A 20546-nucleotide genomic window follows, 5' to 3' on the forward strand; every position below is an offset into this window, starting at 1 on the left:
AGTACCCACAGAAACATAACATCCAGAATTGCGGATGGTTTTTTCAGAGAACTCTAGATTGACGTGATTTGTTTCCTTTCCTTTGACGTGATTGCGTTATTTCTTTATTTTAGGATGCCTTGTTTTTCCTGAAGGATTTTTTCACTAGCCTTTCTACAGAAGTGGAAGTTTTAATGACTCCAGATCCAGAAGGTACTATCATTGGTGTAGTAAGCTGGAAACACACACTCTACCCCTCTCTTCCTCTTTCTCGCTCTCGTTTGTGTGTATGTGTGCGTGTCTGCGCGCGCGCGCATGTATACTAATACACATAATTTATTCTATTTGCTAAAGAACTATATTAGACATAATTTATTAAGCCTAAAGCTTTCAGAAGAGTTCTCTAATTTTGTGGTGTTCTTCGAGTAGATGCAGAGTTGTATTCCACTTAAGTGTATTCTAATGAGGTGTATGCGCGCTCAGCGTGCTGGAGTTAGAGACGTTTGCCCCCATAGAGGGTGGTGCTTGTGCCGCATGGCTATGGCCCTTCCCCTGGCTATTTGAGCTGTTCTCCTCCATCGGTGCTGAGGAAGAGGTCTCATAAAACCAATCGGGACTGCTCCAGGTTTCAGGATGACGCCTCTGCCTCCCCCAGAAAAAGCGTGAACCAGATTGGGACTGAATCCAGTGTTCAGTATTGTACGGGTACCTCTGGACCCTTCTCTGGTACTGAGTGGGAAGGGCGGAAACTCTGGTTCTGGCCTCCATTGAGTCCAGTACTGATGATGGAGATGCTGGTCCCAGCAGTGTCCACGTCATCAGCGTACCAGGCAGCAACAGATCTCCTCTGCCTTTCAGTCCTGTCCTTACCATTGGCCAGGGGTGTGCCACCTATAGCCCCTCTGATGGAGCCAGCTGCTGAACCCTTGTGTCTGTCAGCACCACATCCAGTTGCTCCCATCCCCATGGTGGGGATGAAACCAGTACTGGAATCAGTACAGGGACCCTCTTCAGCTCCCCTGCCTTCACCATCCTCGACGTCAATGCACTCGGGTGCTCCAGTACCGCTGTTTGCGCCAGGACTGATGCTGCCTATGGCACTGGCATGCTCGGTACCGACGGGACTGCCTTCATTGGGGGCACCGATTCCTGCCTTGTTCTGGGCAATGGATGAATCAGGCCATCTATTGACGCTCTCGGGCATCACTCCTCCCATGTTCCCAAGATCACAGAGCTCTTCTGATTCTGAGTTGGGATTGTCATCTTCCCACTCCACATCACCTAACAAGCTCCGAGTGCCGCCAATGGACCAATATGGGTTCCAGGATTGGCATGTGCCCCTAAGCTGGGAAGTAGGGTCCAGGTCCTATTGGCCATCAATGCCCTACCCATATCAGTGGCCTCCTTGGCCATAACAGCTGGAAATGACAGAGCCCGGCAGGGTAGGCACAGGCGCTGGCTTCCTTTTGGTCCTAGGGATGCTCAACCCCCTGCTCCATCCCAGACCCCGCCCCTTCTCCCAAGCCCCCACTCCCTCCCTGCCTCTTCCCACCCCAGATCCACCCCTGCCCTGCCTCTTCTTGCCCAGTTCTTCCCCCCACCACTGAGCACGCCCTGTCCCCGCTCCTCCCCGCACAGTGCCTTCTGCACACCACAGAAGAGCTGATTGCGGTGGGCGGGAGGCAGAAGGGGTTGATCAGCAGGCCGCCAGCAGGTGGGAGGCGCTGGAGATGGGAGCGGGGGAGCTGGCTGCCCGTGTGTGCTAAGCACCCACTAACTTTTTTCTGTGGGTGCTCCAGCAATGTTCGGCAGCTATCCAACAAGTCTTACTCAACAATACAAAATCCTCCATTAGGATGGCCTACTTATCAAAGTGGAAGAGATTGTCACTGTGATCCTTGGCCCATGGGACCCAAATGACAAGGGATTCCATCCAGGACATCTTAGAGTATCTGCTACGTCTTCAGAAATTGGACCTTGCACTCAGTTTGCTGAAAGTCCATTTGGCAACTATATCTGTGTTTCATCCCCCTATTCAGGGGAATTCATTTTTTTCCCCCCAGTACCATGGTGAGGAGATTTCTGAAAGGGTTTATTTGCTTGCATCCTCCGGTCTGAGATTCGGTTCCCTTGTGGGACCTAAACATGGTTTTGGTGGCTCTGATGGCCCCTCCATTTGAGCCTCTTGTGTCCTGTCTGCTGCCCCTCCTGTCTTAAAAAAACACTTTCCTAATAGCCATCACTTTGGCAAGAAGGGTGTGAGAGTTGCAGGCCCTAATGGCTAAACTGCCTTACACTCAGTTCTCTAAGGACAAGTTAACGCTGCGACCACACCCAAAGGTTTTATCCAAGGTGGTCTCTCAGTTTCTTCTGAATCAGGCAGTGTATTTACCTGTGCTTTTCCCTAAGCTGTGCTCTTCCCCAGAAGAACAGTGCCTCCATGCTCTGGATGTCAGGTGATGTCTAGCCTTTTATCTAGACTGTCCTAAGCCATTTTATGTTTCACCTCACCTGTTCGTATCATATGCGGACTGCATGAAGGAGTGAGTGGTCTCTGCACAGACCCTCTCTAGATGGATAACATCCTATATCAAGACTGAGTATGAGAGCGCTTTGGCTATGCCTCCTCCACGGCTATGGGCTTAATCCATGAGAGCGCAAGTGACAGCAATAGCGTTCCTCAGTGACGTTTCCATACTGGACATTTGCATGGCAGCCAGGTGGTCATCCATATGTACATTTAAGGACCATTATGCTATTACTGTATCTTCCAGAGTGGATGCAGGCCTCCAAAGGGTGGTCCTACAGTCCCTATTTCTAAGGCTTGGTCTACACTACCCTCCCCAATTCGAACTAAGGTACGCAACTTCAGCTATGTGAATAACGTAGCTGAAGTCGAAGTACCTTAGTTCGAACTTACCTTGGTCCACACGCGGCAGGCAGGCTCCCCCGTCGACTCCGCGGTACTCCTCTCGCTGAGCTGGAGTACCGCAGTCGACGGCAAGCACTTCCGGGTTCGACTTATCGCGTCCAGACTAGACGTGATAAGTCGAACCCAGAACTTCGATTTCCAGCCGTCGAACTAGCTGGTAAGTGTAGCCAAGGCCTTAGACTCAGAGCCCCACCTTCAGATTGGGGTACTGCTTGTGAGTCACCTAAGTGGAAAGCACATCTGGAACTACTTGAAGAAGAAGTAATTACTTACTGTAACTGTGTTTCTTTGAGATGTGATTCAGGCTTGTATTCCATGACCCACCCTCCATCCCCTTTGCATCGGAGTCTCCTTCTGTGGGCTTTCGATTGGAAGGAACTGAGGGGGGTTGGGGCGGCGCTGCCTCATATAGCCAGGGGAGGCGCGAGCATCGCCCCTCTATGGGTACTTCTAGGGAAAAGTCTCTGGCTCCGGTGTGCTGGGAATGCACACATCTAAGTGGAATACACATCTGCATCACATCTCGAAGAACCACAGTTCTGTTTCTTCATTAGTTTTTGGATACCCACATAAGTCCTCAGCACCTCTGAAAACCAATCACAAGATGTCTCTCGAGTTGGGCACCCAAAAATTGAAGCATATTAGTGAAGGCTTCGGAAAAGTTGTGAGCATATGTGTAAAGTGTTGGAGCTATGGATAAACAAAACAAATGCTTTTTTCTCCCTCTCTCTTAAAGGGTATGTGTAGTTACTAATTTAAAGTTAAATGCAGTTCTTGCAGAAGGAATCGTATCCTAAATTTATATACAAGTAGTAAAATGTTAGTATTAAGTTAAAGTAGTATTTCCATCCAACTGTCATTGTAAATCTGGCCAAAAATGAGAGAATAAGATTTTTTTTAATTAAGAATTATTCCCCCTTTGACTATATTGTATTCTCTTCTATGTATGTAAACAATCTTAAATCACCTACTTTCCGTGGTGCAACTTGCAGAAATATACAGGCTGTGTAATTCTCAGTAGGGTTTCCGTTAAAATTCCATGAATGCTATTGCAAGCCTACAAATACTTAGAAATTACAAAGGTTTACTTGAAATTCTGAGAATTTTACTCAGTTTCTCATCAAGAGCTTTTTACCATAAATTTTTACTCCTGACCTTTTTCTAATGATTTATTTGTTAGCTTTAGCTACCTATAGAACTATTTATAACTTTACATATTGGGAGCATTTTACACATATTACTATTCTTGTGAAAATCCAGTGTTGTTGTTCTTCAAGTGCTTGTTCACGTCGATTCCAACCAGGTGTGTGCGCACGCACAGTCGTCGGAGGGCTGTGGATCCCCCTGGAGTGGCACCTTCATGGCACTCAATATATGACCTGGCCAACTCGACCCGACCCCCCTTCAGTTCCTTCCTACCGTTGGAACAGTGCTTACTTGCTCAGCAAGTGCTCCCTTAGCGTTCTTCTATTAGTCATTACAGTTATAGTTAGTATTATAGTAATTTAGTATAGCTAAATAGTAGGTTAGGAATGGGGGTCTCTCCCCAATCCCTAACCCCTCTCAGGCTCCCTGCAGTGCTTGTAATAAGCCTATGCCCATCAGTGACCCCTATGACTCTTGTCTAAAGTGTCTGGGGGAAGCGAACCAAATGGAAAGGTGCAAAATCTGCAGGGCTTTTCAGCCAAGAACCAAATAGGAGTGTGATTTCCGACTAAAGCATCTATTAATGGAATCTGCTCTCCGCCCACAGCTGGCTGCGGACCGCCGGCACCGGGCGTATCCATACGGAGTGCTCTGGCATCCATAGGCAACACAGGGCCGAGGAAGGACTCTACCACAAGAGACCCTTGGCACTGGCGCTCCCTGGCTCCATACCCATGACACCGCTTGACTTCCCCGGTGCCACACAAGAGCAAGGGCACAAGCCTCGTCAGCTGCATTCCTGGCGCAGATCCTGATACAAGAGATCTGCAGGGCAGCAGATTGGTCATCGGTGCATACGTTTACCTCTTGCTATGCTATCACCCAACAAGCCAGAGATGATGCAGCATTCGGCAGGGTGGTGCTCCAGTCAGCGATTCCTTAACTCCAACCCCACCTCCAGGGTAGCGCTTGGGAGTCACCTGATTGGAATGGACGTGAACAAGCACTTGAAGAAGAAAAAACAGTTAATCATCTTCTCATAACTGTTGTTCTTCGAGATGTGTTGTTCACGTCCATTCCAATACCCACCCTCCTTCCCCACTGTCAGAGTAGCCGGTAAGAAGGAACTGAAGAGGGGTCAGATCAGCAGGGTCATACATCGAGCGCCATGAAGGAGCCACTTCAGGGGGCTCCACAGCCGACCTGACGGGACCTGCTAAGTGCACACAGCACGCACACCTGATTGGAATGGACGTGAACAACACATCTCAAAGAACAACAGTTACGAGAAGGTGAGTAACCGTTTTTTATACACCACAGTGCATTTAACTATAACAGCATGGATTTGTTTCATTAGAGACAAAAACAAATCAAAACACTTATTTAACAGGCTGCTTGAAATTACTGTGAAAGACTATGAATTATTTGTTTACTGTATGTAAATTTTTATTATCTCAGTTAAAAAGTCTCCTGGTGCTGATGTAACCTGTAGTTTGCCCAAGCATGTCAGCAGTTTCAAGGACCCAAGCCCAGTCATTTCTTTCTCAGTACACAAGCAAACAAGCCAAAATGATAGTGTTGATTCTGTGGATATGGTTAATGGAGAGGACCATCGTTTTTCACCTGAAGAGACGTCGTTCAGCGATCAACCAGTCTTTTTCAGGTAAATTTTGGTTGCAAGATTTCCAGAGGTCTGCATGTATTCTACCATTTTTGTTGCTTTTTATAAAATATGGCATTACAATAATTTCTGTGCAGCCTCAGTGGGCATTATCTTTTTCTTCCAGAGCTTAAATATAATACTATGATGTATCATTGAAAAATAACCATTTCTTGAATTTCCTGTTAGCTTTTTCAAACCGTCACGTGTATATGAAGAAAATGAAATTCAATAAAAGCTCTGATACATCACCATAGATGAGCAAGGTGTCTTACCAAGAAATAAAATGACTGGTCCCTGCACTGAAGAGCTGAGTCTAAATTAAAATTAACACAATCAAGGATGACCGTGAATTAAGGGAGGGTCTGGGTGTTACGGGAGAGAAGAGGGTTATAATAGTAAAATATCATGAGATGAGCTTTAAAGTAGTTTTGACCTAAAAAGTGACTGAAGAAATTGCACCTTCTTATTCAATAGTTCTGCCTTATGTATTGAGTTATATCTACTTACATTATAACAATTAACTTTTCACTTTTGTTAGCACTGCAGAACCAAGCTGTGGGAGAGTGAGCTAGATTCTGTTCCAGCACGTGCATCATTAACAGAATGGTTAACTACATTCCGTTTGCTGGGCCAAATTCTGCTCTCCTTTTCATGTGTGCAAAGGCACTGAAAACAATACAGTTGCACCAGTGTAACTAAGGGCAGAATTGGCCCATGGAAAAGATTGTGCTGATACAGTATTCAGAAGGAATACAGCTTGACTTTCTGATCTCAAGATGAATTTGCTGGGCTGATAGTTAGAAAAAGATGATATAAACTTTTACAATTTGATGTGGAAGTCATTGAAACAGTGAACATGAAACGCCACATTGCTTTTTATGCTCACATTTTGGAGTAGAACAACAGTCTAAGGTGGACTACAGTAATATATGCCTTACAAAAAAGCTGAAGAGAATCATTTTATAATGTGACATGCACCTATTTGTGGTTCATACTTTGGTTTTCCTTTTGAGTGGCTTAATTTATTTCCTGTTTCAGTTTCTCTCACTTCAATAAATTGATTGTTTCCTTTGTATATTTCAGAGAATTTCGATTTATATCAGAAGTTCCAATACGTCTTGATTACCATGGCAAACATGTCTCAATGGATCAGGTTTGTTGACAACATAGAGACTATCTGATAAAACTGATGTTTTGTGTGTTTTCTTTCTATGAGCAGAACTATCCTTTGTGCTACAGTGTAGTCTTGAAAATTCTCAAGTATTACTTATTTAAACTTTCAGTGAAACTAAATAACATGGAACTATTACGTGAGAACAATAGGGTAGATCCTTGGGTCTGGTTCACCATTATTCAGCACAGGAAGTGTTATTCAGCACACTTTCACCCAGCAGGAATGGCCCTCAAGGGACCATGCCACCAACTGAGGATGCTTGAAGTGCATTATAGCTCCAGCTATGCTGTTGGGTGCACTCCTTGATACACCTCCGTACTGCTGGAGAGGCCTGTTCCATCAAAAGATTTCCCTTACACCAGTTTGCTAAGTTGGTATTGCGGCTTCTTTATCCAAAGCACCTTGTGTCAGTTTTCATCTGGCATAGTTCAAAATGCTGTAATAAAATAAATAGGGGCTATGGGGGTAGATTTTATTTCCATGTATGCAATTTAAAATATATTTAATAAAATTGGTGTTTGATCCAAGGTTCTTAAATATTTATTTCCCAACTTCAGATTGCGTATCGCAGATTGACCAAGTATTTAATTTTCAGGGTACGTTAGCTGGGATTTTGATTGGTCTTGCACAATTAAACTGCTCAGAGTTAAAGTTGAAGAGACTTTGCTATCGACATGGGTGAGTTTACAACATTTTAATGATTTTTTTTTTCTGGAAATTGGATGTGGACGTTGTAAGTACTTGGGTATACCAAGCAAAAAGCAAATTCTCATATTAAGCATATTTAAAATTCAGAGCACATTGCAATGATTTTTATAAGGAGAAACTTAATTTTTAATGCACTTAAACTGTTTGTTTATAGACATTTGTGGTGTGAATGGGTTGAAAACTAGGACTGAGAATTGTCTAATACGGCTCCAATTCAGGAACAATATGTCTAATATGGCTCTGTTCAAAACAACTCTTAACCATGTACTGAATTTGACCACAAAATCTTAAAATTAAACACATACTTAAGTTCTTTCCTGATTCAAAGCCTATGGGAATAACATGAAGCTGTGCTTCTTCTTTATCAATTTTCCCCACAAGTTTTCTTCCACTAACATATCCCAGAATGCAATTGTAGATGTATATTTTTTTTTTACTGGGGAGAGCACAAAGATAAATACCTCAGTTTGCCAGGGGTAAGTGAGTATGGCATTTGAGTCTTCACTTTTCCCCTTATTTTAGTGTTTAAATGTCTTTTCTTATTCTCATTCACTAGAAAAAACATCCCTCAAGCCATAGAATCATAGGACTGGAAGGGACCTTGAGAGGTCATCTAGTCCAGTCCCCTGCACTTATGGTAGGACTAAGTATTATCTAGCCCATTTCTGACAGGTGTTTGTCTAACCTGCTCTTAAAAATCTCCAATGATGGAGATTCCCCAACCTCCCTAGGCAATTTATTCCAGCGCTTAGCCACCCCGATAGTGAGGAAGTTTTTCCTACTGTTCAACCTAAACCTCCCTTGCTGCAATTTAAGCACATTGCTTCTTGTCCTATCCTCAGAGCTTAAGAAAAATAATTTTTCTCCCACCTCCTTCTAACAACCTTTTACGTACTTGAAAACTTATCATATCCCCTCTCAGTCTTCTCTTTTCCAGACTAAGCAAACCCAATTTTTTCAATCTTCCCTCATAGGTCATGTTTTCTAGACCTTTAATCATTTTTGTTGCTCTTCTCTGGACTCTCTCCAATTTGTCCACATCTTTCCTGAAATGTGGTGCCCAGAACTAGACAAAATATTCCAGTTGAGGCCTAATCAGCACAGAGTAGAGCGGAAGAATTACTTCTCATGTCTGCTTACAACACTCCTGCTAATACATCCCAGAATCGTGTTCGCTTTTTTTGAAACAGCATTACACTGTTGATTAATATTTAGCTTGTGGTCCACTATGCTCCCCAGATCCTTTTCCGCAGTACTCCTACATAGGCAGTCATTTCCCCTTTTGTGTGTGTGCATCTGATTGTTCCTTCCTAAATGGAGTACTTTGTATTTGTCCTTATTGAATTTCATCCTGTTTACTTCAGACCATTTCTCCAGTTTGTCCAGATCATTTTGAATTTTAATCCTATCCTCCACTTGCAAGTCCTCCCAGCTTGGTATCATCCGTAAACTTTATAAGTGTGCTCTCTATGCCATTATCTAAATCATTGATGAAGATATTGAACAGAACCAGACCCGGAACTGATCCCTGCCGGACCCCACTCATTGTCCTGTGAACCACTGATAACTACTCTCTGGGAACAGTTTTCCAACCAGTTTTGCTCCCACCTTATAGTAGCTCCATCTAGGTTGCATTTCCCTCGTTTGTTTATGAGACGGTCATGCGAGACAGGATCAAAAGCTTTAGTCATCATTGCTTTTCATAGTACTAATAACTCTGTCTGTTACAGTTTGTTAGGTGTGGATAAGCTATTCTCTTATGCCATCACTGAATGGCTTAATGACATAAAGAAAAACCAGCTACCAGGAATCCTGGGAGGAGTAGGACCTATGCATTCATTAGTGCAATTAGGTGAGTTCAGTTCTGTTACTGTTCAAATACATATCACACTGGTAAAATAATCTGAATATAGCATTTAACAGCTTCCAAGGTATAAAGGTTTATGTAACAAGTTGTGTGTTTTGCATTCTGGCTGTAATTTCAGTTCAAGGTCTGAAGGACTTAGTGTGGTTACCAATAGAACAGTACCGAAAGGATGGTCGTATTGTAAGAGGCTTTCAAAGAGGAGCAGCTTCCTTTGGTACTTCCACTGCAATGGCAGCTTTAGAGCTAACAAACAGAATGGTTCAAACCATACAGGTACATTTTACATTATATCTGAGGTTAGACAAGAGAACAAGTTTTTTAGTAATAATTATTATGGTAGTCCCCAAAGGCCCCACTGAGGATCAAGGCCTCACAGTGATGGGTGCTGTACAAAAATGGAAAACAGATGGTCTCTACCCAGAGGGCTTATTTGATTTCACTTGAAACACTTGCAATATGGAAATACTGACAGCAAATAAATCAGGGTAGATAAAAATAATTCTTTAAAAAGTTAAAAATAATTTTTTAATTTCTGTTATGATTTGTAATGTATATGTTGCCTTTTTTTACCATCCTCCTCCCATTTTATAGTCTTTAATTGTGAAAGTGGATATTTTGTCCTTGTTAGAAGAATTACATATTTTAGATGTCACATAGGAATTTTTTTCCACTAAGAAGTTTTATTCTTAAAATGCTCATCCATGCTGAGAGAGACAAGCCCAGGGGCTCATCCCTACTGTGAGATCAGCACAAAATTGTAAGCAAACAGCTTGTGCTGTATTTGCAGCCAACACCCCCTTCTAATCTATTGAACATCCAAGGGTACGTCTTCACTACCCGCCGGATCAGCGTGTAGCAATCGATCTATCAGGGATCGATTTATCGCGTCTCGTCTAGACGCGATAAATCGATCCCCGAACACGCTCCCCGTCGACTCCGGAACTCCACCAGAGCGAGAGGAGGAAGCGGAGTCGACGGGGGAGCCGCGGCCATCTATCCCGCGCCGTGAGGACAGGAGGTAAGTCGATCTAAGATACATCGACTTCAGCTACTCTATTCTCGTAGCTGAAGTTGCATATCTTAGATTGATCTCCCCCCCCCTCCAGTGTAGACCAGCCCCAAGAGTCAGAAAAGCCAAAATGCTTGGACAAAGCTGTACTCTTCCACTAGGATTTGTAGTTTTGATATCAGTGGGACTTGTGCTCTTGAGTCACTCAGGTGCTTTTGAATATCCCAGCATAGGCACCTAAATATGGGTTTAGAAGCCTAGCTTTAGGCTCCTACTTCTGAAAATTTTGGCTTGTGTATATAAAAAGTTCACGTTAACTTTATTAATGTTTTCAAACTCAGAATAACTTTCTGCTGTTAACACTGAAGTAATTTTGTTTTGAAATGAAAACCGTTCTATGCACTAAGAGAAAAGAGTTTATTAAAATTACAATTTTAGCCCCTGAAGCTGCAAATACTTACTGCGCACATTTTTAACTTTATGCATATGAGATTTCCCATTGAAGTCAATGGCATTATTCATATGAGTAAAGGTACATACCTGCTTGTGTGTTTTAGGAACAGAGTCTTAATTTTCAATTTTCAACTACTGCCATTTTGTAAAATTCAAATAAAATATAAACCTTACCAGTAGCGACAATTAAAAAGCAGCATTTATAATTTAGTTCATTATAAGATAATTTAAAATTGCAGTGGCATAAATTTTCAAGATAGTTTTACAAAGCCCCAAGCCAGGGCTGGCTCCAGGCACCACTTTAACAAGCAGGTGCTTGGGGCGGCCAAGGGAGAGGGGCGGCACCTGCGGCAATTCGGGGGCGGCAGGTCCCTCACTCCCTCTAGGAGCGAAGGACCTGCTGCTGAACTGCCGCCGCCGCCAATCGCAGCTTTTTTTTTTTTTCCCCAATTGCTGCCACTGATTGCGATCGCGGCTTTTTTTTTGCTTGGGGCAGCAGAAATGCTGGAGCTTTCCCTGCCCCAACCTGATTTAAATCAATTATTTTTTTTAAAGTTATTTAAATGATCATTTAAGTCAGTGATTAAAATCACCTTGATTTAAAATTATTCCACTGTGAAACAAAATAAAAAAGGGGTTTTAATGTTATGGTATCTCTGTACATTGAGATAGAGGGAAGGAGGCAGAACATAAATTATGTTATTTCTGATGACTTGTGTTGTGGTTCTGTGTGTAAAAGTGATGAGACTGTTTTACTAATATGTAATGTGGAGTGTAATATAAACCTTCTGACGCCATGTTTGTCTGCCCTTTTTTAACGCCTATTTTGCCAGTATTGTGGTAACAACTGAAGGAGGGAGGAATGCATGTAAAATGCATATTTATATCTTTTTTTTAAAAAAAAACCAAGAACGTACATGCTGGATTATCATTGTAATTTTTGTAAATTGTTTTGGTTAGGTATGTGATCAAATGCTATATTAAGAATATACTAATTTATTTTTCATTTGAACTGATCCCTAGGCAGCTGCAGAAACTGCTTATGACATGGTCTCCCCAGGTCCTAGTTGTATTGAGACAAAAAAGGTCAAACGTTTCTCTCGGCATCGCTTAGCTCATCAGCCAGTAGACTTACGGGAAGGTGTGGCCAAAGCATACAGTGTGGTAAAAGAGGTATGCAAAAATGCTGTTATTTTTGACCAAACTGCAATTAAACCTTGTTAAAGCAAAATATGAAATATGTAAGATGGTATTAAAAAGTTCTTATTGTGAAATTTCAGCTGGCGAGAAATGTCAGATCATTTGAAACATACAATCTAATTCATTAGCCCAAACCCTATAAAAGCCTCACACATAGGGAAAATCTGAGAAACAGAATTAGGCCAAGGCACCTTGCAAACAAAATGAATTATAACCTGAGTCAATAGAAAATCTGTGTTCTACAGATTTGCATTCATGGAATCATAGAAATGTGGGGCTGAAAGGGACCTCAACAGGTCATCTGCTCCTTTCCCCTGAGCTGAGGCAGGATTAAGTATACCTAAACCATCCCTGACAGGTGTTTGTCTAACCTGTTCTTAGAAATCTCCAATGATGAGGATTCCACAGCCTCAGTACATAACTTGTTCCCATGCTTAACTATCCTTTTAGTTAGAAACCTTTTCCTAATATCCAACCTAATCTCCCTTGATAGTGTTCTGCTGATTTGTCCTAGTGAAAATCAACAACCTGAGAGGGACGTAGGGGTTATTCTTATTTTGTGGCATCTAAAATTAAATTTCAGGCTTTTATGATTTAAGCAGCAGCCTGTGCATGAAACAAATGAAATTTGTCTTTCTCTACCATAGCAGCATGTTAAAAGGTTGAATTATTAGCTGTGATGTAGTTAGTTATATTGTGGTTCAGTTGTTTGTTTCACCTATTGTGTGTTAGTAAAAATGTCCATCTTTTTTTTTATTCTGGTCATTATTTGGGGTGACATTTGTGTGACAACAATAGTTGGAGGACAGGTGAGTCTAATAGAGGTGAGGAAGTTTCAGTGAGTTCCATCATTTTGGAATAGCCCAAACCTGCTACCTTCACTGCCCAAGAAGTTTTCCCCAAGCAATTCTATTAAATCAGTCTTTCTATGTTTATCAGATTTTAATAAGAAAAATATCAAAACAACCACATTAAACTTGTCTAGTTACGGTAAAATGTTGATGTAATACACACAAATAGTTTTCTGCTGAGCAAGGGCTTGTCTACACAATGGGTAATGCACTCCATGCGGATTTGAGTTCTAAAGCACACTAATGTGTTGCACATTAATTGGTCCATGTAGACTCTGCTGGCGCACTTTTACATAGTGCTGTTTGAAACAGTTCTACATTAAAGTGCACTAGGGAACCATTAGTGCACAACAGCAGGGCTACACAGACCAATTTATGCGCAGCATATTAGTGTGCTTTAGAAATCACACTCCCATAGAGTGCATTACCCCACCACGTAGACAAGCCCTAACGTGAAGAGGATGGATTTTCTTCTTAGGTAACTGATTTTTTTTTTTTTTTTTAATTTCCCCAGGGAATTACAGACACTGCCCAGACCATATATGAAACTGCTGCTCGAGAGCATGAGAACAGAGGGGTAACGGGAGCAGTAGGAGGAGTCCTCCGCCAAATTCCACCAGCTGTGGTGAAACCTCTGATTGTCGCAACAGAGGCAACCTCAAATGTTTTAGGTGGAATGAGAAACCAAATCCGGCCAGATGTGCGTCAAGAAGAGTCACAGAAATGGCGCCTTGGGGAGGATTGATATTTTAAATATGACTCAGCAAGAGAATAACGATGCTGGAAATACATCACATTATGTCCCAGTGGCAGCTTTAGATGGAACTCATTTCATTTTATTGTGCTCATCTCAGGAACGAGGCTTTCAAACAATTTAATATCAAAACATCCAACCAAAAAGTTCAGAAATGAAAAGCAAATTGGTACTTGCTTGTGGACATGCTGCATGTTACCAAAACATTTGGTAGCTAGTGTCAAACACAGTGGAGCATTTGCTGCCAAGTCAGAAACATGCTTGCTGTATTTCAATTACCATATTTTTCTTGGTTCATTTGATTTGCCATTAGAATCAGCAGTCCCTTTGTGTGTATATTAAAAGTTTTATTGAGCATGCTCGAAGAATTATCTTCAATAAAGAGCTCCATAGATGCTCTTCAGTAACTAAAGAGTAAGAATTTCGTTTTGGACATCAGACATGGAAGCCATATGATAAGAAGTCAGACAGAATGTTATAATTTTATGGGTCATGAGCATTGTTTTTAGTGTGGCACTTACAACAAGGACAGTCTCTTGGTAACTGTTCAGAAATTACACTCAGTGTTCATATGCTTGTGAACAATAATTGTCCTCCTAAATATCAAATTCCTACTTCTGTGGGCTTTTGAAGAACCTGAATGTTGCAGACATGTTCTGTTGTGTTGCACTTTAAAGGATATGGCCTGTATATTGTGCTTTTTTTTATAGTGTGAATAAACAGAAATGTGCATTATCCTTTATGATTTAGAAACTTATGCAAATTATTGAAAGGGACAACATTTGGTGAAAATTTTAAGGGAAGAAAAACAAAATGCAATATGTCTTACCTTTGTTTAAACTACCTATTAAATGAAAAATACTAGTTTCTTTGTCTTCTGATGTACTGATGCCTATCATGAAATAATTATACTTTAAATATAAAGCAGTTATAGAACTGGTGTAGGAAAGAGGTTTCTGTTTAGATGAGGTACCCTAAGCAGAGTACAAAAAATACAATTTCATAATTTAGTTTAAAATAATATGCAGAATATATTTTAATAATCTTCCCTTTATTTAAAGGTTACATTATTACAAACTATTGTTTTTTGCCATTCTCACAACATGGTATATTTCAAAACTCCTATAATACAATATTAACTGAATGTCATGAGTAGCAATTCATTCAGCTTCTGCCTTTTTTTTTTTTTTTTTTAAGCAAAATGTCATTGGTTTTAAAAATGGCACATTTTACTGCTGGGTTTGTTAGATATACTAGAATCCACTTAATTGGGATACCCAGTCACTGGCTGGTTGTATCAATTAAGCATCTTGTCACAGCTGAGAGGAGATGCCATTTAACTTCCACTCCCCACCTCCCAAAAACTGTGAAGATTTAATGACGTGAACTATTGTACTGAAATAGAATACTTACTGCACTTCATCTTTCTTTGGGGTTTGTTTTTGGGTTTGGGTTTATTTTTTTCCTTGTCAATTATTTGGTAATTTCTATATTAAAAGATCACAGGTGAGCATTTCACACCTGGGTAAATGCATCATAATCACTTGACACCGCTTGAATGAATCCTCATAAGTGGAATTATGTTATAAGTAGTACATTGTAGCTGCAGTCATTACCATTTGCAACTATTAGGCTAGTATACCAGTATATCAGCCATGCTGGTAAAGGTATGTCCAAGTTAATTGGCATATACTGTAATAGACAGTGTAGCTCTGTCTATTTATCATATACATAAACTATTTTTGACAGTTGAATTTAAAGAAAGGGCTATTTAGTTTTACTTCATTTGCAGATTCCCCACAATCAAACTGTACAGGGAGATGCCCTTAGAATATATTATTTCTACACAGATCCACACTGTCAAGGTATATTATATTTTTATAAGCTCTCTTTTTCATTAAGTCTCTTAATAGTTCAAATTTTCAAACTTCACTTTTCACTATTTGTGCTGTCTGTTTACTGCTTGCAACTCATTCAACCTGCTCAGTAAAACTGATCCGTTTATGGTTAGCTTCTTGGTTCTCATAGGCTAGAAGAATTTTGTTTAGGTTGCAAAAGCAGCACAGAAAGGTTTAAATTTAAATAATAAATAAATAAATAAATTCAACCTTTAAACTAGGACACTGTCTTAAAATGTGTTGCAGATGTGGATACCCTATGTTCTTAATCAGAAAATTGTATAGGGTATAGAAAAAGGGATTCACCACATGTTCTATTCGTTACTATAAATGTGTGTGTGGGGGGGGGGCACTTTACAAAATACACAGGATAAGGTTTAACTAAAACTTTGATTATAGTGGCTGATACATCTGTGTATATGTAATTGGCACACAAACTTCCAAATCCAGTACTGTATATCTGCATTAGCATGATGAGGTTTGCGATAAGGTTATTGTACTTGAGCTCTTCATTGTAACAAACTCTGTTACAGTTATTAACACTTTTCATGACTCCTAATGAGCTTAAACAGATCTGAACACACTGTATAATGTGCAGATGTGTAAATAACAGACAATTCTATTTTGCTTTCTTCCCTATACGTATTCACAAAGGTGTAAATACTGACCGATGCTACTTTTTAATACTGCTTTGTCTGATGCTATACAGGGAGACAGGCTCAAAACTGTCATCTTGATTTTCTTAAGCATCTTGGCTCTTAACACTGTAGTGGCAAGTGCCCTGGAAGTACCTGGTGTAGAGATCACTTCCATCATTCTTAAAAATTTATTTATAAACATGTGACTAAGAGGAGCCTATAATTGGCTCCATTCAGAAGCAGCTTCCATGTCCTTTCAGGTATTAGTTGGCAGTTGTTAAACTGCAGAGCAGAACACAATTTTAGTAATACAGTATACCCTCTACTTACTTGCACATAGATTAGGGACATGTAGTCATGTCGCCAATGACTACATACTTGGTGGCTGTCCATGTTTAATTTTTTTCATCACTAAAAAGATCAGTTACAGTGTTTTTTGTTTGTTTGTTTTTTTGGTTTTTTTTTGCATCTCTTATTTGCTATTGTACAGTTTATCAGTGTTTAATGTCACTAGTGAGATGGGTTTTCTTGATAAAGCAAAATGCTATTAAATGGCAGGATGACATCAACAAGCTAAATTCCTTTGTTACTGGAGTTGATCCCGACCCCTGAAAATGTGATACCCAAATTTTAAGTACATTCAAATGTTTTTGGGGTATTTTTGTTTTTGGTTTGTTTGTTGTAAAATAACAGTGAAATCCAGCAATTAATTTAGATTAAGTGTATATTCCAAACCATCCCAGTTCTCACAGCAATACAAGCTTTTTCAACATGTGTATATATTAAATCATTTTACACCCATCTTTTCATCCAGTCTCATCCATTTCCAACCTTCACAATGTATGCTTCTCTCAACTACTTTAACTTGCTATGAATCTTGTTTACAAATTAAAAAAAATAATTAATTGCAGTTAGTACTTAAATATTAATCATGTATTTACACTGGATTTCCTTTAAAAAAACACCCTAATGTAGTTTAGACAGAAAAGGATCTGTGTGTATATGTATGTGTATATTTTTTACATATTTGCTGGTAAAGTAGTTTTGTGGCATTGTTTGTATATAATTTGTTAGTGCAAAGAGAGTCGAATCTTATGAAGTTAAAAACCACTCTTGAAAAGAATTAAAATATTTAATCTTCCTTTATTTTGCTTAAAGTACTTGCGCCCTCCATATATATTTGAGAACTATTTTTAGATCATAACTTATCTGCACCAATCTTGATGTATATTTTAGTATATTAAAATGGTAAAAGCCTCATACAAATAGGCTGTTCTGTTAAATATACTTAATGGAAAAAGCTGTGGATTGGAATCAATACTTAATAAACATCTTACTCTGCTTCAAGTCAGTTTTCTAATCCTAATGTATAAATTTAATATAGAAAATGACCTCTCTTTTAAAAAAGCAGAAGTAACTATAAGAAAATGTAAAAGCAATTAGCCTTTCATCTGATTTAAGTTGGTTTATTGTTTTTTAAATCTAATGCTGCATATCTATGTTAAATGAGTATTACGGTTGCAAAGTCAAGCACTCAAAAATTAGAAAATGCCAGAATTAAGGTTGCCTGTGCCTCTTAATTCAGCCTTCTTCTACATATGCATTATGAACTAGCCTTACCTTACCATATACTGTTTTTCCTATAGAGCCCCTGCCTCATTTGGTGAATGGGAAGTTACTCAATACTACTTTTATCTTCCACATTCAATGTCTGGCCCCAGGTCTTTGTTATTGCACAACATTCAAACCCTGCACTGAATGAATACAAAATTTTTAATTTTCTGATGGCTGTGTTAATAGTGCTCTCACCATGACATCTAAGTGCTTCACAAACATTAATTAATTAATCTTCTCCACACCACTGTGAGAATAGGTGGTGGTATTATCCTCACTGTCTAGCTAGGGAACTGAGACACAGAAACAACAAGGAGTCTGGTGGCACCTTAAAGACTAACAGATTTATTTGGGCATAAGCTTTCGTGGGTAAAAACCTCACTTCTTCAGATGCATAGAGTGAAAGTTACAGATGCAGGCATTATATACTGACACATGGAGAGCAGGGAGTTTCTTGGCAAGTGGAGAACCAGTGTTGACAGGGCCAATTCAATCAGGGTGGATGTAGTCCACTCCCAATAATAGATGAGGAGGTGTCAATTCCAGGAGAGGAAAAGCTGCTTCTGTAATGAGCCAGCCACTCCCAAGGCAGGCCTTCACTATGGGGGGGGTCGATTTAAGATACGTCGAATTCAGCTACGCTAGTCATGTAGCTGAATTTGCGTATCGCAGCCGACTTACCCCGCTGTAGGGATGGCGGCAAAATCAACCTCTGAGGATTTCCGTCGACGGCGCTTACTCCCACCTCCGCTGGTGGAGTAAGAGCGTCGATTCGGGGATCGATTGTCGTGTCCCGACGGGACGCGATAAATCGATCCCTGAGAGGTCGATTTCTACCCGCCGATTCAGGCGGGTAGTGTAGACCTAGCCTCAGTCCCTATTCAAGCCCAGATTAATGGTGTTAAATTTGCAAATGAATTTTAGTTCTGCTGTTTCTCTTTGAAGTCTGTTTCTGAAGTTTTTTGTTCAATGATAGCGACTTTTAAATCTGTAATAGAATGACCAGAGAGATTGAAGTGTTCACTTACTGGCTTACGTATGTTACCAGTCCTGATGTCCGATTTGTGTCCATTTATTCTTTTGCGGAGGGACTGTCCGGTTTGGCCAATGTACATGGCAGAGGGGCATTGCTGGCACATGATGGCATATATAACATTAGTGGATGTGCAGGTGAATGAGCCCTTGATGGTGTGGCTGATGTGGTTGGGTCCTCTGATGGTGTCGCCAGAGTAGATATGGTGACAGAGTAGGCAACGAGGTTTGCTACAGGGATTGGTTCCTGGGTTGGTGTTTCTGTGGTGTGGTGTGTAGTTGCTGGTGAGTATTTGCTTCAGGTTGGGGGGTTGTCTGTAAGCGAGGCATGGCCTGCCTCCCAAGGTCTGTGAGAGTTAGGGATCGTTTTCCAGGATAGGTTGTAGATCGTGGATAATGCGCTGGAGAGGTTTTAGCTGGGGGCTGTATGTGATGGCCAGTGGTGTTCTGTTATTGTCCTTGTTGGGCCTATCCTGTAGTAGGTGATTTCTGGGTACCCGTCTTGCTCTGTCAATCTGTTTCCTCACTTCCCCAGGTGGGTATTGTAGTTTTACGAATGCTTGATAAAGATCTTGTAGGTGTTTGTCTCTGTCTGAGGGGTTGGAGCAAATTCGGTTGTATCTTAGGGCTTGGCTGTAGACAATGGATCGTATGATGTGTCTTGGATGGAAGCTGGAGGCATGTAGGTACGTATAGCGGTCAGTAGGTTTCCGGTATAGGGTGGTGTTTATGTGACCATCACTTATTTGCACTGTAGTGTCCAGGAAGTGGATCTCTTGTGTGGACTGGTCCAGGCTGAGGTTGATGGTGGGGTGGAAATTGTTGAAGTCCAGGTGGAATTCTTCAAGGGCCTCCTTTCCGTGGGTCCATATGATGAAGATGTCATCAATGTAGCGCAAGTAGAGGAGGGGCACTAGGGGACAAGAACAGAGGAAGCGTTGTTCTAAGTCAGCCATAAAAATGTTGGCATACTGTGGGGCCATGCGGGTATCCATAGCAGTGCCACTGACTCGAAGGTATAAGTTGTCCCCAAATCTGTCCATGTAGATTTGTTCCCGTACTGTAGCTGGGAATTTCTTGAGCAGATGGTGTAGTGTCTTTTGGTATTCCTCAGTGGGATCAGAGGATAGTGGCCTGTAGAATGTGGTCTTGGAGAGTTGCCTGGCAGCCTCCTGTTCATAATCCGACCTGTTCATTATGACTACAGCACCTCCTTTGTCAGCCCCTTTGATGATAATGTCAGAGTTGTTTCTGAGGCAGTGGATGGCATTGCGTTCTGTACGGCTGAGGTTATGGGACAAGTGATGTTGTTTGTCCACAATTTCAGCCTTTGCACATCTGCGGAAGCACTCTATGTAGAGGTCCAGTCTGTCATTTCGACCGTTAGGAGGAGTCCATGTAGAGTAGTTCTTCTTCTTGTAGTGTTGGTAGGAGGGTTCCTGTGGGTCAGTGCCCTGTTCAGTGGTGCATTGAAAATATTCCTTGAGTCGGAGACGACGAAAGTAGGTTTCCAGATCACCGTAGAACTGTATCGTGTTCGTGGGGATGGTGGGACAGAAAGAGAGTCCCCGAGATAGGACAGACTCTTCTGCTGGGCTGAGTGTATGGTTGGAAAGATTGACAATGTT

General features: G+C 41.0%; 1 protein-coding gene across 3 annotated transcripts in view; it reads left to right on the forward strand.

Moving 5' to 3' along the window:
• The window catches only part of ATG2B (autophagy related 2B), a 76826-nt gene extending 59212 nt beyond the window's left edge, over positions 1–17614 (forward strand). For 2 of the 3 annotated variants that reach the window (XM_034768016.1, XM_034768017.1), the window contains exons 35-42: positions 114–192; positions 5516–5720; positions 6804–6873; positions 7490–7572; positions 9333–9454; positions 9588–9742; positions 11955–12104; positions 13497–17614. In XM_034768016.1, coding sequence (XP_034623907.1) covers positions 114–192; positions 5516–5720; positions 6804–6873; positions 7490–7572; positions 9333–9454; positions 9588–9742; positions 11955–12104; positions 13497–13727 — 1095 coding nt within the window. In that variant the 3' untranslated portion in view covers positions 13728–17614. The remainder of the gene's footprint in view (positions 1–113; positions 193–5515; positions 5721–6803; positions 6874–7489; positions 7573–9332; positions 9455–9587; positions 9743–11954; positions 12105–13496) is intronic. The other variant, XM_034768018.1, reaches the window with a different exon arrangement.
• The last annotated feature ends 2932 nt before the right edge of the window (positions 17615–20546 follow it).

This window comes from Trachemys scripta, chromosome 4 (assembly GCF_013100865.1).
Source record: "Trachemys scripta elegans isolate TJP31775 chromosome 4, CAS_Tse_1.0, whole genome shotgun sequence".
NCBI lineage: Eukaryota > Metazoa > Chordata > Testudines > Emydidae > Trachemys > Trachemys scripta.